The sequence below is a fragment of the Porites lutea genome, chromosome 3 (genome assembly GCF_958299795.1).
Source record: "Porites lutea chromosome 3, jaPorLute2.1, whole genome shotgun sequence".
Lineage (NCBI taxonomy): Eukaryota > Metazoa > Cnidaria > Anthozoa > Scleractinia > Poritidae > Porites > Porites lutea.
Window position 1 is genome coordinate 23,331,026 of NC_133203.1, and position 16,626 is coordinate 23,347,651.

Consider the following 16,626-nt stretch of genomic DNA (forward strand, 5'->3'; position numbering starts at 1 on the left):
GGATGGGTTTTGCTCGTTTTAATTAGATTCGAGACTGCGAAATTCGATTGTAGAAATGGGACATAGAGTCCCCTAAAAAGGTCTGTGTATCGTTCCTTAGGGGCGCCAACGGTTGCTTGACATCTATCAATCAGTAGGATTTTAATTGAAACGTCATTTATTTTTAAAGGTACCTTTTTCGCGCTTTTGAAGATATCGCTTCAACCTGAAAAAAAGGTACCTTTTTTGCGCTTTAAAGTTTTGTTTGGTAAAGTGAGGAATGGATGAAAAGCGGACAATATTGACGTTAAAATATTTTCACCCGAAAGCTTAAAATACCCGCCTTTTTTTCTAAAAAGGTACGTTTTTTTAACTTTTCACCTAACCAACTAGAATTAACAAAAAAGGTAACAATTTTGCATTTTGTTCTATGAAAAATGAATGCAGAAAGTTAATTTTTCTGCTCTTTTCTAGTAGCAGAGTTGATCCTTTTGTAAAAAAGTAGAATTGCCGGAACCTTTCACTGATTTCAGGTCCCTCGGGAAACCAGTTAGTTTTTAGAGTCCTGATGTTTCCCGAAACGAAGGAAAACATCAGGACTCGAGGGAAAACAAAACTGTTTCCCTCAGGATCTGACATTCAGTGTATATTGTCCTTTTTTTAATACAGTTTAAGAGCTCCAACAACAACTAAGTTGATATTTCAAGCTGGAAATGTTCATGAAGGTGCAAGTCTCTTCGGTGAAAAAAAAAAATGTTACGAAAGACAGTAGGATTCGAACCCACGACCCAGATGGTCCAGTACACTACGCTGACCATTAGACCACTGAGGATTTGGTGGACGGAAGGGAAATAATTAAAGTACAACTAGCATCAACCCCAACCCAAAAAAAGAACCTTACCAGTTTCGAAACTGTGTTTAACCCTAATCAGTAGAGGCAGTACTTAACCCTAATCTGTAAAGGCAGTGCTTAACCCTACTTAGTAAAGGGGAAAACTACGTATGGTCGACGAATCTAATGATAACCTTGTTTAATAGTCCGAGATAGCGAACCAATCAGATTGCTTAAATCACCAAGATCACTTAGTGTGTATATACTAAATAGATTCAGCCAAAGCTAAAAGCGAAGCTCTCGATAATATTAAAAGTTTGTTCAAACAAGATATAAAATCGTGTAATGCCAAGCGGCGAAGGCAACGCCGGAGAGTGGTGAAAAATAACAATAGGTCTAATTAGCAAAAAAGCAACTTTGCATGTGCAACACACATTTTTGTACATTTCTTTGCCATGGTTTTGCACGACTACAACGTGAAAATTCTATAAACATCTTAATTACACTGCCACTACGAAATTTTCATGTTGTTCCCCCCCCCCTCCCGCCCAAAAAAATATATCTTTTGTTTTTTTTTTCCCTCTCGCTGTAGACCTCTGTTGCCCTTTTTCTCGTTGAGCTTTACTGGCCTTCCGCGTACTTTCTCTTTTTCTCTGTCTTTCTCCTGCTCTGTATGCCAAATTTGTGGACATGACAATTGATCTATTAAAGGGGCTGTGTCAGGGCAGTCCAGTTCATTTTGTTTAATTTTGCCAATTACTCGCCCTCAGTCGCTATGGAACTTAAAGTAAGCAGAGCAATTACATGTAAATAACAAAATCAGAGATCCGAGACAAACACATATGTCTCTTGAGCATTATTTTTGAAATTAGTTGCAAGCAGCAGGGATCAACTTTGAAAAACTGTTAGGCTGAACAGTTTTCAAAAACCCTAATTTCCATCCGTTTTAATCTTCTTCAGTTTTGCCCATTCGTGACATCTGTTGTTTCTGTTATGTTATTTTAACCTTCCTTTAAAGTTTTAAACAGTTATTTTTATGTTTCTCTTAATTTAACAGGCATTTTGTAATTTCCTACACAGCAAAATCGAGGTGTCATGGTAACACTAAAAAAGTGTAAATTCTTGCAGCTGTGTGAACACCAAATAGGTGTTCAGTTAACACTACTGTCGTGTATGTTTACACCAAATTGGTGTAAATATGACCTTCATACGATCCTGAATGCGTTAAAAAACACCTTTGAAGTGTTACAGCAACACTGATTTGGTGTATATTTTCTCTATATTGGTGTAGAATAACACCAAAATTGGGTTAACGTAACCTAATTTTGGTGTTAAAATACACCAAAAATATGTCTCTTTTACACTGTTCTGGTGTTTTTGTTACACAAAAAAAGGGTAATGATGACACTGAATATGTGTAAAACCCATTGCAGCTGTGTGCACACCAAAGTCACGTAAATTTACACTACTGGGAATTTTACACTGTATTAGTGTAGATCAACACTTCTAGTTGTGTTATAACACACTGTTTGAGTGCTGAGCCAACACTATTTGTTACTCATGGAGAAGTCCCAAAAGTAGACAAAGTAACAACTACGACAACAACCTGTAAATTTACTCTCATTTAATAGCTTATTTTACCCTGATAGTAATAAAAACTTTCTCGTCTTCAGAATTCAGTAAAACAGAATTAAAAGGAGTGTTTAACTAAGAGGGCTGTACACAGTGGGTCTTTCTTTTCTAAGGGCCTGTTTACATGGAGGTGGGGGACCCCAGGTAGGTGAGGTAACCCGCTTAGGTGGGGTAAAAAATTAACCCTCCTTTACATGCAATCTTAACACCCCGTCACTCTGAGGTGCGCATTCTATTGAGTGGTCGCTAAGCATGTAAACAAACAAAATGGCGGACAAACCACGATTGTTGGCGGTGAGTGCTCTCTTTCTATCACTTGCTGCTCTTGCTGCAGCCTTTCAGTGCTGCGGCTATCTGCTGGCACTGTTGATTACACAAAGGCTCCGCCAAAGGCAGTTGATTGTTCAATCAATGCAACAGTACAATGCTGCTGCAGCAAGACTTCGGCGCATTCGAAGGAGAATTGTATGTCGTCGAGGTAGAGTATGGAGGAATTCAGGGAGGACAGAACAGTGGTGGCTTAACTTGTACAACGGAATTTTGCCGGAAAGGGAGTGGAAAAAGAACTTAAGAATGGATCGTGCAGTGTTTATGTCTTTAGCAGACGAATTGCGACCCTTTCTTGAACCCAGAGGACTTGATGTACTGTAAGTTGAAAAACAGCTTGCTATGACCCTATACTTTTTAAAGGATCAAGGCTCCCTTATAATGACAGCAAATGCGTTTGGAGTTGCTCATTGCACAGTCTCCGTGGTTGTTAGGAAAGTATGTGACTTAATCACTAATGTTTTAGGTGCAAAGTACATAAAATTGCCCACTACCGATCAAGAGATGAAGGATCTGATTGATGGCATGGAAAATAAATATGGATTCCCACAGGCTTTTGGATGCGTGGATGGCACACATATTCCCATTGCACAACCGTGTGAGAATCCCCATGACTATTTTAGCTATAAGCTGAAGTACACATTGAATGTTCAAGGAGTTTGTGACTGGAAAGGGCTATTTTTAGATGTTGACATCAAATGGCCAGGAAGTGTACACGATGGAAGAGTCTTTGCTAATTCAAGAATAAACAGACTGTTAAGAGAGGAAAGACTTCCCATGTGCTATAACGAACTCCTACCAGGCCATGAAAAGATACCAGTTATACTACTCGGTGATCCTGCTTACCCACTGCTTCCTTACTGCATTGAAGGAATTTCCGAATGCTCGTTCAAATGAAGAGGTCATTTTTAATAATATGCTTCGGAGTGCTAGAAACCCAATAGAGTGTGCTTATGGCCGTCTCAAAGCAAGATGGCAAATATTGAACAAAAGAATTGACATTGGATTGAAGTTTATCCCAACCTTAATTTATGCCTGTTGTGTACTTCACAATATTTGTGAATTGCGGGGCATGAATGTAGAGGATGATGCTCTTGCACAACAAATGGAACGTGATAGGCTTGCCCAGCCTGAAAATACACCAGACCGGCTATATTCAGTTAACAGTGCCGAAGGAGCTTATGTGAGGAACATCATCACATCCTCCTACAAGGAACACATTCCTCACTGATTTTATTATGTTTACTGAGTATTTCCAGCATAGCCTATATTTCAGTGTAACAAGAAAAGCTTTGTTTCTGCGAGAAACTCATCATGATCACATAAATAGCAACCTATTACATGTAATTTAGACTATAATTAATGTTGCTGCAGTTTTGGTTCCAATTTTCTTTTGGTTTGAATATTTACAAACATGTAGTACGTATTCCAGATAAGAGATGAGTCCATCCAGGGTCAATGACTCAACAAATATAAAATAATGCTAAGTTAAATGAAAGCAAAAAAATTAGCACATGGTGTGGGTGACCCCTCAGATGGTCTACATGGTGCCCACTTGAAAGAATAAACTGGAATGCTGCTGTTTCAGAATTGGTTTTCCTTTGTCTTGGGTTAAATTCAAACCAAAAATCATTGGACTCAAAACATACAGTACATAATATTGTATAATAGCTTTAACTCTTTAGTTATCATTGTTGCCTTGTTTTTTGAAAGGGCATTTTTCCTGTTAAATAATTACCTTACATAATTAAATAATTACCTTACGTAGAAGCACTTCTTGTGCTTCTGTATTGTTAAGAGTATTGTTTTTGTTTTAAGAAGGTAAATTACCTAAAAGCTCAAACTAATACATCTTAGTAACAATATAAGAACCATTATATTTAAAATATTTTCAATCAGAGGGATATAATGTATCGATTCAGAGATACAAAATAATGAATCATAGAATATCAGGATATCCTGACACAATATCAAATCCTTTCAAGGGAACTGTAACACCAAAAATGTTTTTTTTGTCTTAATTATCTGGATTTTTTCAATTTGTAAATTGTATCTAACACCCACGGCTGTTATCTTCTTTTGGTGTCTGACTGGCACCCAAAATTGGTCCGCGTACATTGGTGGACTGTGCCACTTCTTCACTGTCAATTCTGGTAAAATGAGAAGGTACATAACTTCTGTTTAGAGTGTAAATGTTTTCATATGCAAATGGTGTTGGAAACCCATTGTATGTATTAATATGAGGGTATACTTGAGGTGCACGAGGTGCAGGATGTGCAGTACTGTTAGGGGGTTGAGCAGACAAGGCCATTGCCATCATTTGCATCCCTTTGGCAATACCATCTCCAAGAGATGTTAAACAGGTGGTCATTTTGGATATGGAGTCTTCCAATGATTTGTTTCATTGTTCAAAAGACTTCACCATTTCTCTCTTCATAAGAAGGTCTTCTTTGGCAGTATTCATCAACAGCTGGTCTCGTTGTGCCTGGGATAGGGTTTTCTCCATGTGCCTTCTCTTATTGTCAACTAACTTTGGGATGTTGGAGACAGTCACACCTTTAGGTTTCTGATCAGTTGATGGTTCAAAAGTTTCTTTAGTCTGACCTTCAATGGCAGTATTAGGTGAATCTGGAGTTGATGAATCTGAAACCAATATGTTTTTATACATAATTAGACAGAAGTTAAACAGGATGTAAAATAGCTTTGAAGAATTATTTTTTGTGGTTTTAAAAATATCATTTCTATTCCTTTTAATAAATAAACAACTGAAAGAAGCATTATTTCTTTTGTACCAACTTCAGTCCCATTCATAATCAGCAGCAAATTACTCATCAAAACAGGGATTTCCTACGGGTAGAGAAAGCAAATGAGAATTCTTAAGTGGTATTTCCATAATCTGTGGAAGTCTTCAGGAGGAATTCAATTTTATTGAATTCTTCAGGGTTAAGACAAAAAGGCAAGTCCTCAACAAGGGAGGGGGAGGGGTTCAATCGTTCTTCCTAGGTGAAAAAGTTCAATAAAGCAAGGCTCAAATAAATACCTTCAGGGCTTTAAACATCCATTTCCAAACTTTTGTCTCTTCCTAATAAATCTGCATCAATTCCAAAGGATAAGGACGTTGTAGTGGGCGAGCCACCCCATATTTCAGACAACAGCTCAAAATTTTCTTGCACAATTTTCCCACTACCGCTTCTTGTTCCTTTGTTTACTGCTGTGTGGAAATCTTGCCTGACGTTTCTTATCTTCTCTTTCACTCTGTCGTAACCTTTCTTGGTCTGAGATCGTTCAGTATCGCGTTGTCTCTTGAAAGCTTCATATTCTTCCTCACTCATCTCTTTAAGTGATTTCGTGGGCTCAGTAACAACTTCAGGGCCAAAATCGTCTGGGAAATCGACGGCCATGCAACGACGTATTTCCGTATACATGGAAGCTAGGTCCGCTTCGAAATCTATTCCATTGAAGTCGCACTTCGTTTTGTAATCTTTTATGTACCTCAAAACAAGTTCCACTTGCTCAGATGTCCAAACCTTGTTTTTTGGACATTTTTTGGACTTCTTTGAAGTTGTAGAGCTGGTTGTAGCCTGCTCTTCGTTCTGCGAGAGAACAAGGGCTTTTCTCTTGCCTTGGGCTGCCATATTGTTATGATTTGAATTTCGCGCGAAGGACGTAACACGACCCCGGCCAGGCGGGTTACCTCACCTTGACACGTTTACATGGCAAATTTTTACCCCGGCTGAGAGGGTTACCCGTTCTGCCAGACCGGGTAACCCGCCAGGGCGGGTCACCCCACCTATCATGTAAACATGATCAAATAAAAATGAGAGATTATATGGAGAGGCGGGTTACCTCACCTACCCGGGGTCCCCCACCTCCATGTAAGCAGGCCCTAAGACTTTTTTATAGGGAGCTCAATACTCACGACGACGACGGCGACGAAAATGTTACGAAAAAAACACAATAGATGTAGATTAGCAAAACAACATCTCTGCACGTGCATAACGCATTTTTGCTTATTTTCTTGCCGTTGGTGCACGACTACGACATTTTAACTACCTAATTTCACCAGTATTGGGGTGGACGAGAACACACTGCATGAGACAGCGATTTTCTCAACCTTGTTAAAATATTCAAATAGTCTTTTATAGAACTGATTTGAACTCTGAGCACGAGTGATGAAATTTGAAACAACGTGGATTTACTTTTTAAGAGACATTTTTTCTACCGTCATTGTCGTCGTTCGGCTTAGCTATATTGATGTGAGAGGCAGATTACACAGCACGTCGCGCAGTTTAATTTTAGTTTGCTTTAAGAGCTTAGAACTGAGTCAGTTCATTCATGAGTTGTAAAACTTTGGTCGGTAGTTTAACACTGTCGTAAACATTCAAAACCTCTCTCTGGAGAAATAAATATGTGTTTCTACATTCTTTTGGATATTCTATGTTGCAAACAAAATATATCAGCAGAAGTGTGACCAAAGCGCTGGTATGTCCTCCATTAACCTTTAAGAGGAGATTCCTTTCCCCACTAAGGTATATGTCATCTGGGGCTTGCAGTTGCCCCTCAAAGATGATAAAGGGCGTCATTCCCTCCCTTGCGCTATGGGCAATTTTCTTTGCTTCATCACCATTCTAAGAGGAAAAATAAGCCAAAAGAACACTTTCACTAAATGTGTTTTATCAACTACTGCAGCATGATGAATGGCAATAAACATTGAAATGCATGGAAAGTTCTGTATGTTCATCCAATTCTTCAGGTAGCCCGAACCCTATTTATGTTTTTTACGATTGCTACGATTTAACCGATTTCTATGAATTTTGCCATCGTAACAAAGAATAGTGCAAATTTAAGAAACAGTTATTTATTTTCGTGTAGGTAAAAAACTTTTTGAGATTTTATGTTTAAAACCGAATTTTCACAAATCGAATTGAATCGTTCCTGCCACAAAACGCGATTAAAAAATATAACCAAAGCGCTTAACAAAATAGTTCCGTGCCACCTTAAACGACCCCTCCACTGGTCACAGTAGAAACCGCTGACACTTTTGCCTGAGTAAAGCATGCTGGCAAATTCTCTGGCAAATTCTACGTTGATCTTCATACTTTATTGCAAGCTGATTTTGAACCTTCTAATATTCTTTATAATGCGGTAAGTGACGAAAAGTATGTCTCTGATACTAGGCATGTTGTAGTGGTAAGCAAACAACCTTTACCTATATTGACTGATGCATTATTGTACGTAATCTGAAGTTAAGCTTATTTATTTTAAGTTTTGGCAAGTGTCACTCAACTGGAACATTCATGGTTGTTAACATGAAGGTAAAAACTATGAAAAATTCAAACATCAGGGAGATGCAGAGATCGAGCTTTATGTAATATCTTACAACTATGATTTGTAATGGCATTTATATGAACAAGAAAGATAGGGTATTGACACTAACTGTATTGTTGTTTTCTTACCTGGTAAAGAAAGTCACATTGGCTCTGGCCATTTTTCGGTGCCCTTTCAAGTATCATCGGCAAAAGACACAAGGCAATGAGTGCTTGGTCCTCTATATAAATTGGACATAAAAGTAACTGATCAGTTTTTGTTTCACAAGAGACAAAAATGTGTAAGCTTAATGGGGAACACCCATTAACTGTTTTGTTTTCCTCTGCCCCAACCGTAGTAATGGGTCAGAGTAAAAAAAAAGGAGAAGGGGTTATTAAAAGTGATATAGAAATTTATTATATAAACACCAGTGAAATATCAGGTGAGCTTTTGTGTGAAAAACATGATATCTTCACACATGAAAATAACATGTTATTTTCACCTAATTATGAAAAGATCACTAGTGCTATCGCTACATAACAAATCTTGCCTTTTGCAGCCAAAAAATATTTGATTGAAATGGTTTGGCATTTCATTGGTGTTTATATTTAATCATAATGGTGTTTGAAAATATTTCACTTGTTCGCTGCGCTTACTTGTGAAACATTTTTCAACACTCAAAGAGAAATTTCGTATATCTCCGCGCGGCCAGGTAACATCCTATATTTGTAAACACTAACTAAAAGAAAGGATGTTGTTGCAAATTAATCTACAGTAGTGTCCTTAAAAAAGTTATTTACCTGACGTGGGCGGAATATCCTCTTCATCATCAGAGTCACACTTTAGTAGATCGAGAAGTGGCTCCGATCCTTTTAGATTTTTTCTTTTGCTGTATTCAATAATTTTGGAACCCAGTTTTAAGAATTTTTCTTCAATGCCAGTCGCTGCATCTTCATCAGCCATTAGCCTGCAGTATTTATTTCGTACCTGAAAATTTGTAATCAAAACAATTATCCATAAGAATTTAACATATTTATATCACCATTACATATTTTTTATTTTTAGTTCTTTCCAACCTAACGAAAGCAGTAAAATCCTGGGGTGGGTAATAACCTACATGTATATGGAAATGCGCCTCTAGACAGGATATGGTTTTCGCCACTCTCCCATAAACAGGGTACTCTGTACATCACTTAATAGTTTTGCGCGATTCTGCATGTCCTAAACAGTGTATGTGTCCTTTTTCTTAAACAGGGTAATAAAATTAAGGGTTTTGTATTTTTCTAGGGATTTTTTTGTTCTAAACAGGGACAGGGTTTCAAACTCTCAGCAACCCTGCACCTCTACCCAATTGGTCAAGTACCCCCTGGGTTTCAATCCATGTCCATCCTTGTGATCTGTAGCAACAGAGAACTAGAAAGCAAAACTGGACCAGTGTTTTTAGAATTCAATTGATAAGAATTAACACTCATTTTAGCTTTTAAAAGATGTAGCGTGACGAACGTGTGACTAAACTATAGTCTAAGCTTACCTCTTTTTCATCAAATAGAAATGGATATTTTTCTTTGATGTCCAGTAGAGGTACCATCTCCTTTGTTAAGTACTCCCTTCGGAAGGAATATGTGAGGTCCATTTTTCTTGTCACAAGGCTGTGTCTTTTCTTTTTTCTTCCATTCTGAGTGCATCCACGTGACATACCTGGCATGGGATGTTTAGTCCTCTCCTTCGATATGTGGGGGAGCCCATTTTACAATCCCCCTTCGTAGTCCCTTTGCGGGATTTGGCTGTTTTATGCTAACATCTGGGTTTTTCCTTTTTCGTGCCATCACCATTGGGTCTGGCACATAACCACGACATTCATTCTTGCATTTATCAGTGAGGATTCTATACCAGCTTTCCTGTTAAGTGTTCAAATCATAAGAGTGTCGAGTACAGTTCATCTATAATTTTGTTTTATATAGATAATATTGTTGCTCTTAAAATTTATGTGCAACAATATTATTCATTTGTAATAATAGTATTGATTGTCATGTTGGATACTGCACCATAAGTTCATAAACAGTATAGTAAATTCAATTGAACCTTTATGTGCAACCACCTGTCATATAGAAGCTGCCACCTATCCAAAACACCAAACCTTTTCCAGTCAAGTCACTACAGTTTAATCCTCTCACGAGACCACTTTTTTCAATTAAGATGTTTGAATTTTCATTGTTCTTACCATCATGTTAACAACCATTTGGCGCATGGTTTGATCACCATGTGCACTGAATGTTCCAGTTTATTGACACTTCAATACCAAACCTCTAATCTTTGCACCGTGGGTGGTCACTTATGGGAGGCCCCGTTGCATAGTTAAACAGAACATACACATAGCCTGTTATTGATCAGAGTAAAGCTCTGGGTAAATTTTATTTTCTTTAATCCAGATACAAAATTTGCAGTTTTTGTTGTGTTAAGTCTTTGGCCCTTTCGTTCAAATTCAATTAATAGTCATATTAATAATATATCTACTTACACAACCACCATCTACATCAGCTTGAAAAGGATAATCTGTTATGATTTGTCTGCAAACTTGTCTTCTTTGATCTGCTGTAGGAGACCTGTCACGTTCAAAGTTAAATAGAATGATGTAAGTGATTTCTGACAAAATGGTTTTAATGCATGCATTCATTTTCAGCAGTGTTTTTCTCTCTCTGCATAATACCAGAACCGGTTTTCCCAAAAAATGCAGGGATAAAATTAGGTAAAATACTTTTGTGCAGGCACCCTACAGCATTACTAGGTCTGTTCTTTCTGTCTTTTTTGTTTTAAATTTGTAAATAACCAAGCCTAAGACAGGCTAGAGCATATTGTGTCCACTTATAATACATATTAGACACAAATGTAGCTCACATGCAAGTGTGGGTGTACTGCATGAGTTACAATGTAGCTAACCCAGTTATGTATATGTTGTAGTTAATTTTTTAACTCGGGTAATTTTTGTTTTTCGTTTGTTTAACTACAACATTTACAAACTCAAAATGATTCAGATCTGCTGTTTACAATGGCTCAGCAATTTCTTGCCCATAAAGGATACGAAATGTTTCCTTGAAATTGACTTCCACTGACTTTAGAGAAGCTTGTCCCAAGCCACCTGCATATGCAATTATTTTAACCTTCTGGTAAATTGCAGGCGTTGAAATCTACATGAATCAATATTTACTGTTTACTCACATTGTGTATTGACAAATTGCATCATATATGGCTTGTATAAACTTGCTTCGTGCCTTTTTCTCCATGTAAGATCGTTTCCATAATGCCTCCATTACAACTGGTGGGAAGGACTTTGGCAGGACAAAAGTAGCTGGCCAGGTCTTGGACATCAACCTGTTCATAGGTTTATACTCTGGACTAAAGAAGTGATCATGGATAAATTTTATTGAGGATGCCTTTCTTCATACATTTAAATTAGCCAGTATTGAACTGGAACACTGACAGATACATCAATTCTGTGCCACTTGAATGCATAAGATTAAAACATATCCAATATGTTACTACTAATACTACTTAATTGTTAAGTACAGTCGAACCCCCCATAAGCGACAACCCAAACTGCCAAGACTGAGTGGTTGCGTATGGGAGGTGGTCATTTACAAGAATCAAACCACAGGGGGCCTATTACGAGAAGAGTGCCAGGCACATATAGTTTATGGAAGATAATAAATTGCATGGAATGTCTAAGTTGCGACATGTGTAAGTTCCATTTTGTTGCTAAAGTACTTCGTATATCCCAAGAAGCATAGTGCACATTTAGCGAACATAGAGGTCAGAGAATGTGTCAAGTGGTTACTTACATGAGGTTAAAAACAATGGAAAATCATTAACCGTTAGGCCCAAAAAGTGGCTGCGGTCACGTACATGTGGTGTTCATTTACTGGAGTTTCCAGCTATAAGGCTTTGACTGGGAAAATTTTGGTGTTTTGGATTGGTGGTCGCTTATGGGAGGTGGTCGCTTACAAGAGATGGTCGCACATGGAGGGTCAACTATACTTGAAAATTAACCCTTGGACTGACTATTACCAGTAATTAATAACATTTGTTGTGGTGCGGGCAATTACAAAATCAAACTATTACAAAATGATGATTATAATAAGTCTATTTTTTAAAACTATTTACGTGTCAAGTCCACAATCAAAATTACATGCAAAATGTAATGACAGGGAAATACTGAATAATGGGAAACAATCCCATTATCCAACCAGCAGCCATGTTACTGCTAGTTACAATGATAATCTCTCAGCCATTTCTTTCAGCTCATTTGATGTACATCTATCATTGTATGGTTCTATACACCTTTTGCACAAGTCTTTCAGGTTTTTAACCTTTACCAGTTTGTAAATCTTACAGAAAACTAGACCAATTGAATACACATCACTTTTCACTGAAGGTGTGTGTGATCCATCAATCACTTCAGGTGCAATGTGAAAATGTCGTTTTCGATAGATCTCCTTCTCAGTGTCACTTAGGTTTTTTTTTGGACATCTGACATGTGCTTGGATTTGCCAAAGTCAACCAAAATAGGTGAGTAGGGCATTTGAATGTTTTCTTCTTTTACCATAACTATATTGTCAGCTTTAATGTCATTATGCAATATCCCCTTTTCGTGAACATGTTTAAGTGCATCACACAGGTGAATAACAGTATTTAGCCAATTTGAAGTTGTCAGTAGTTCTGAGGAAGACTGAAAACAGTCTTTTAATGAAAGTGGCTTGCCACCTACTCCATAGAATTGTAGTACAAGCATGAAAGGTTTGGCCTGACAGGAAATTCCAAATAGAACTGGAAGATTTAAATGATTGAATGAGGAAATAATGTTTGCCTCATGCTCAACTTCTGCCTGGGAGACTCCTTCATTGAATTGTTTCACTGCAACAGGCATTTCACGATAATAGGCAAGTGTAACTTTTCCAAAATTTCTTTCACCAAGGGTTATTACGTTTTTGGAGTCACTGTCCATATTTACATGTATCAGTTCCCTTGGAATCTCTAGGAATGACTTTGTTACTGCACAGCACTGTCTGAAGAATTGATTGACTTTGTTTTATTTTTCATCTGCAAATAAAGTAATCTTTCTTTTTCACGCTCTGTTTGACGCCACATTTGGTAAAACTTCTCTTGATTTTTTTTGGCAGAAGACAGTTTTTCTTCGGTTTTCTGTCTTTTCTTTTTTTCTTGAACTAGCTCTTCATGGGCGTTTTTCTTCATTTGTCTTATTTCCAACCTTTTTCGTTTATTTCGAGCTAGTCTCTGACGCCCTTTTGCCTCATCAGATCTTTTCCAACTAAAAAAAATGAAATAATAAAAATTTGTTCAAAGAGGGTCCAAGCATTACTGTGAGTGTATCTCCTTTTTCTTTCTTCCTTCCTTTCTCTCTTTTTTGTTGTTCTATCCTTCTAGAGTTTTTCTGATAATTTTAACTATAATAATTGTTACCAGCTGTCAATTCATCATGTTCCAAGTAACGAGCGGGCTGACCTCTCAACTTTGGAGCTAGTTAAAAGCGGAAAATCCAACTTTACATAGCTATGGAAACCCACAACATGATGAATTGAAAGATAAAGGTAACTTATTTGGGAATATATATAACTGAGAACCTTACAGACATATTTTAATAATGAGTTGTGCAGCTTCAATCATTATATTGAATGAACAGAACTTTACAGTTTTAGGTCTCAGGCAGTTTTATCGAAAAAGACAATATTGAAGTATCGTTTAGGTAAAATAGATCGGATGGTCGAAATTAATATTTTATAGTTCAGGTATCTGTTGTGAATGATTGCACAAAAAATGTTTATACGGTCCCTTATGTTGTATATGGACAGCACACTTTGGCAAATTGTAATGTATTTAGAATTTGCTTACTAATGCACAACCTCGTTCCCAGGATTCTCTCCTACCCTCTCCGTATAGGTTGACTAATGCATTGTAACTGAGTCTTCTTTCTTCCACTGAACCTAATTCCCCACCCACCCTTCCTAAGAAACACGTCAGTACTAATTTTTCTATGTTGCAAGCTTCATTGCTAGTAAATTCCCTATATATAATATTGTCTCTTTTGTTATAGGTTGGGTTTTCCATAATTGACCGGATTTCATAACCAAAAAAACAGCTTACAAGTGACTTCCACATGGACAACATTGGCAAATCTCTCCCCTTCTACTCCCATAGCCGTTTCTAAAATGAGATGATGTTTGTGACTGGCCCTTTTGGAAGTGTAAATAGGTTCTCACCTTATTTTTTTCCACTGATGGGGCGCTAGATGCTTCACCAACTGTTTCAGCATTAGCATCTTCATGTATAGGTCGCGCTTCGGTTGTCCGAACTTCTGTGCTTTCATCGTTAAGTTTTTTTATTTTATGGAGCAGCTTAGCGCGAACGCCAGCAGGGGGCACGAGGGTCTTCAACGTCTCCTCGTTCATGCACAACAGTGCTTCACCATCAACCTGTTCAGCTTTGAAATTAAAAAAAAAAGTATAGAGTTAAGAAGGGAAAATTAAAGTTTTTAAAGCTAAACTTTCAGGCCTTAATGTAATTTGAAGTAAAAACATCAACGTGTTCCATTATTTCGCGCCAAAAGGGCATTTTCAGTTGGGAACCTTTGAGGCTATTTTCTTACCATAAAAATGATCGGCAAATGCCTGAAATCCCTCCTTCTTCATCCACTCTTGAACATCTTCACAAGAAAAAATAATTGAAGCCATGGCAGACAGACTAAATGATTTAACTCTTTCGTGCAGAATCTACAGATGGTGAAATGGACAGCTACTGCTTCGGTGTGCGTGAATATTTGAACGGCACGCAACGTTAAAACAATTCACGAAACCTTTCTCTTTTTTCTGATTGGATAAAACATTACTTGATAAGGTACCGTCTTGAAAGGAATGTTCACAATGCAATCAAAAGGGATTATGAAACTGTGAGAACGTTTTAGGACTGAGCTGTGATTGGTCGTATCAGCACACACAAAACATTCCAATGTTGTTTCGCTTGCCAACGTTGATAGACGCGTTTCAAAATATAACTAACAAGATCACTTTCGAGAGCCTCACGCAACATACAAATGACTGGTTTAAGCAAATGCGATTTTTCCTTGATGTTTGGAAGGTTAACTTGTTTATAACACGAATGCTGTCTTTTTAGAACATTTTAAATTTGCTCAATTACAGTATCTTTGTTTTCACTTTTCCGGCGTATAAACACTGAAAGCACGTGCTTTCAATTAGTCACGGAAAGCACGTGCTTTCTATTAGTTCCCGCCAAAATTTGGCGCAAGCGCGCGCTCCGAGACACGAAACTGTAGAGAACCTAGACAGAAGCGGTCATGGATCGATTTTCTTGTTATAAAGTTGAGTGCAGTCATCTGTCCTTTCCAACCTTTAAACGCTACCTAAATCATATTCGTAACTCGCATAGCTTTGAACCTAACTTCAAGATAGCATGCACAGTTGAGGGATGCTTTCAGACTTTCACAGTGTTTACATCGTTCACTTCCCATTTGTATCGAAAGCACCAAGGGCACATACGCTTAACGTCTGATGATTGTGGTCAAGATGAAAGTACATCACTTGTTGCCGGTGAACACCAAGAAGATATCTCACATGAAGACGATTCACGGCTTGAAGAAAAATCAACAAGAAGCTTGTTTCTTTCTGTCGTAAAAATGCAAGAGATTCATATGTTGACAGACTCTGCTACTTCGGACATCCTTAATTACGTAAAGGATGTTGTTGATCAAAACGTTAACCATTTTAAAGAACGTGTTCAGAGGTGCCTAAAGGTAGAGGGAATGGCTATTGATGAAGTCGAAGGGTTGGAGGAAGCTCTTGATAAACCTACACCCTTTGATAGTGCATTTGAAAGACTTCAAACCGTGAGACAGAGAACAGAATATGCATTAAATACTATGAAGATGGTGGTAAGACTTTTGATGTTTGTCTGTTTAATACATCCAGTATGAGTTTGTTTTTATGAAACGAACTGTCTAGAAAATGACATGTACTGTTTAAGAAAGGAATGAACTGCAAACCTTTTAATCTTTAATTTGTGCATGTGTTTGTGTGAAGGTTTCAACTCATAGCCCACCAGTGTAGACCCCAGTAGGGGCGGGGGAGGGGGGTGGCGGGTGCTACTCCGGATTTCAAGTGACAGGGATGATTGAAGGATTTTTGGGGGGGGGTTGAAATTTTTGATTTCAGGATTTTTTTTGGGAAGGAAAATTTTGAGATGTAATTTTTGGGGAAAGCTTAAGTTAAGTATAGAGTTTCTGGGGTATTCAAAACTTATGTTTCTGTTTTTCGTCTAATATCATTTAATGCTTTCTGGAAATTTTTATGCCACAGAAATTCAGCATGAGATTTTTTGGGGGCTTAAATTTTTGTCCAGGAATTTTCTGGGGTTTTGATTTCTGCCCGCATTCAATCATCTCTATCACTTGAAATCCAAGTACCACCCCTGGGATGCAGACCATAGTTTTCAGATTCCTTTTGAGTTGTTTCCAATCACAACAC

The 16,626-nt window shown here is 37.7% G+C and overlaps 3 protein-coding genes and 1 pseudogene across 3 annotated transcripts; 1 reads left to right on the forward strand and 3 right to left on the reverse strand.

Moving 5' to 3' along the window:
• The first annotated feature begins 2,705 nt into the window (after window positions 1-2,705).
• LOC140929513 (uncharacterized) lies at window positions 2,706-4,374 on the forward strand (annotated as a pseudogene).
• A 3,760-nt stretch (window positions 4,375-8,134) lies between these two features.
• LOC140930737 (uncharacterized) lies at window positions 8,135-9,710 on the reverse strand. Its single transcript, XM_073380440.1, has 3 exons — window positions 9,609-9,710; window positions 8,878-9,064; window positions 8,135-8,318 (listed from the first exon to the last, which is right to left on the reverse strand). The coding sequence occupies exons 1-3, from the start codon at window positions 9,708-9,710 to the stop codon at window positions 8,203-8,205; spliced, it is 405 nt and encodes a 134-aa protein (XP_073236541.1). The 3' UTR covers window positions 8,135-8,202.
• A 79-nt stretch (window positions 9,711-9,789) lies between these two features.
• LOC140931987 (uncharacterized) lies at window positions 9,790-11,711 on the reverse strand. Its single transcript, XM_073381659.1, has 3 exons — window positions 11,294-11,711; window positions 10,596-10,680; window positions 9,790-9,975 (listed from the first exon to the last, which is right to left on the reverse strand). The coding sequence occupies exons 1-3, from the start codon at window positions 11,452-11,454 to the stop codon at window positions 9,790-9,792; spliced, it is 432 nt and encodes a 143-aa protein (XP_073237760.1). The 5' UTR covers window positions 11,455-11,711.
• Window positions 11,712-12,581: 870 nt separating this feature from the next.
• On the reverse strand, window positions 12,582-13,076 carry LOC140931988 (uncharacterized). Its single transcript, XM_073381660.1, has one exon. It carries the CDS (start codon window positions 13,074-13,076, stop codon window positions 12,582-12,584), a length of 495 nt encoding a protein of 164 aa, XP_073237761.1.
• Window positions 13,077-16,626: the final 3,550 nt, after the last annotated feature.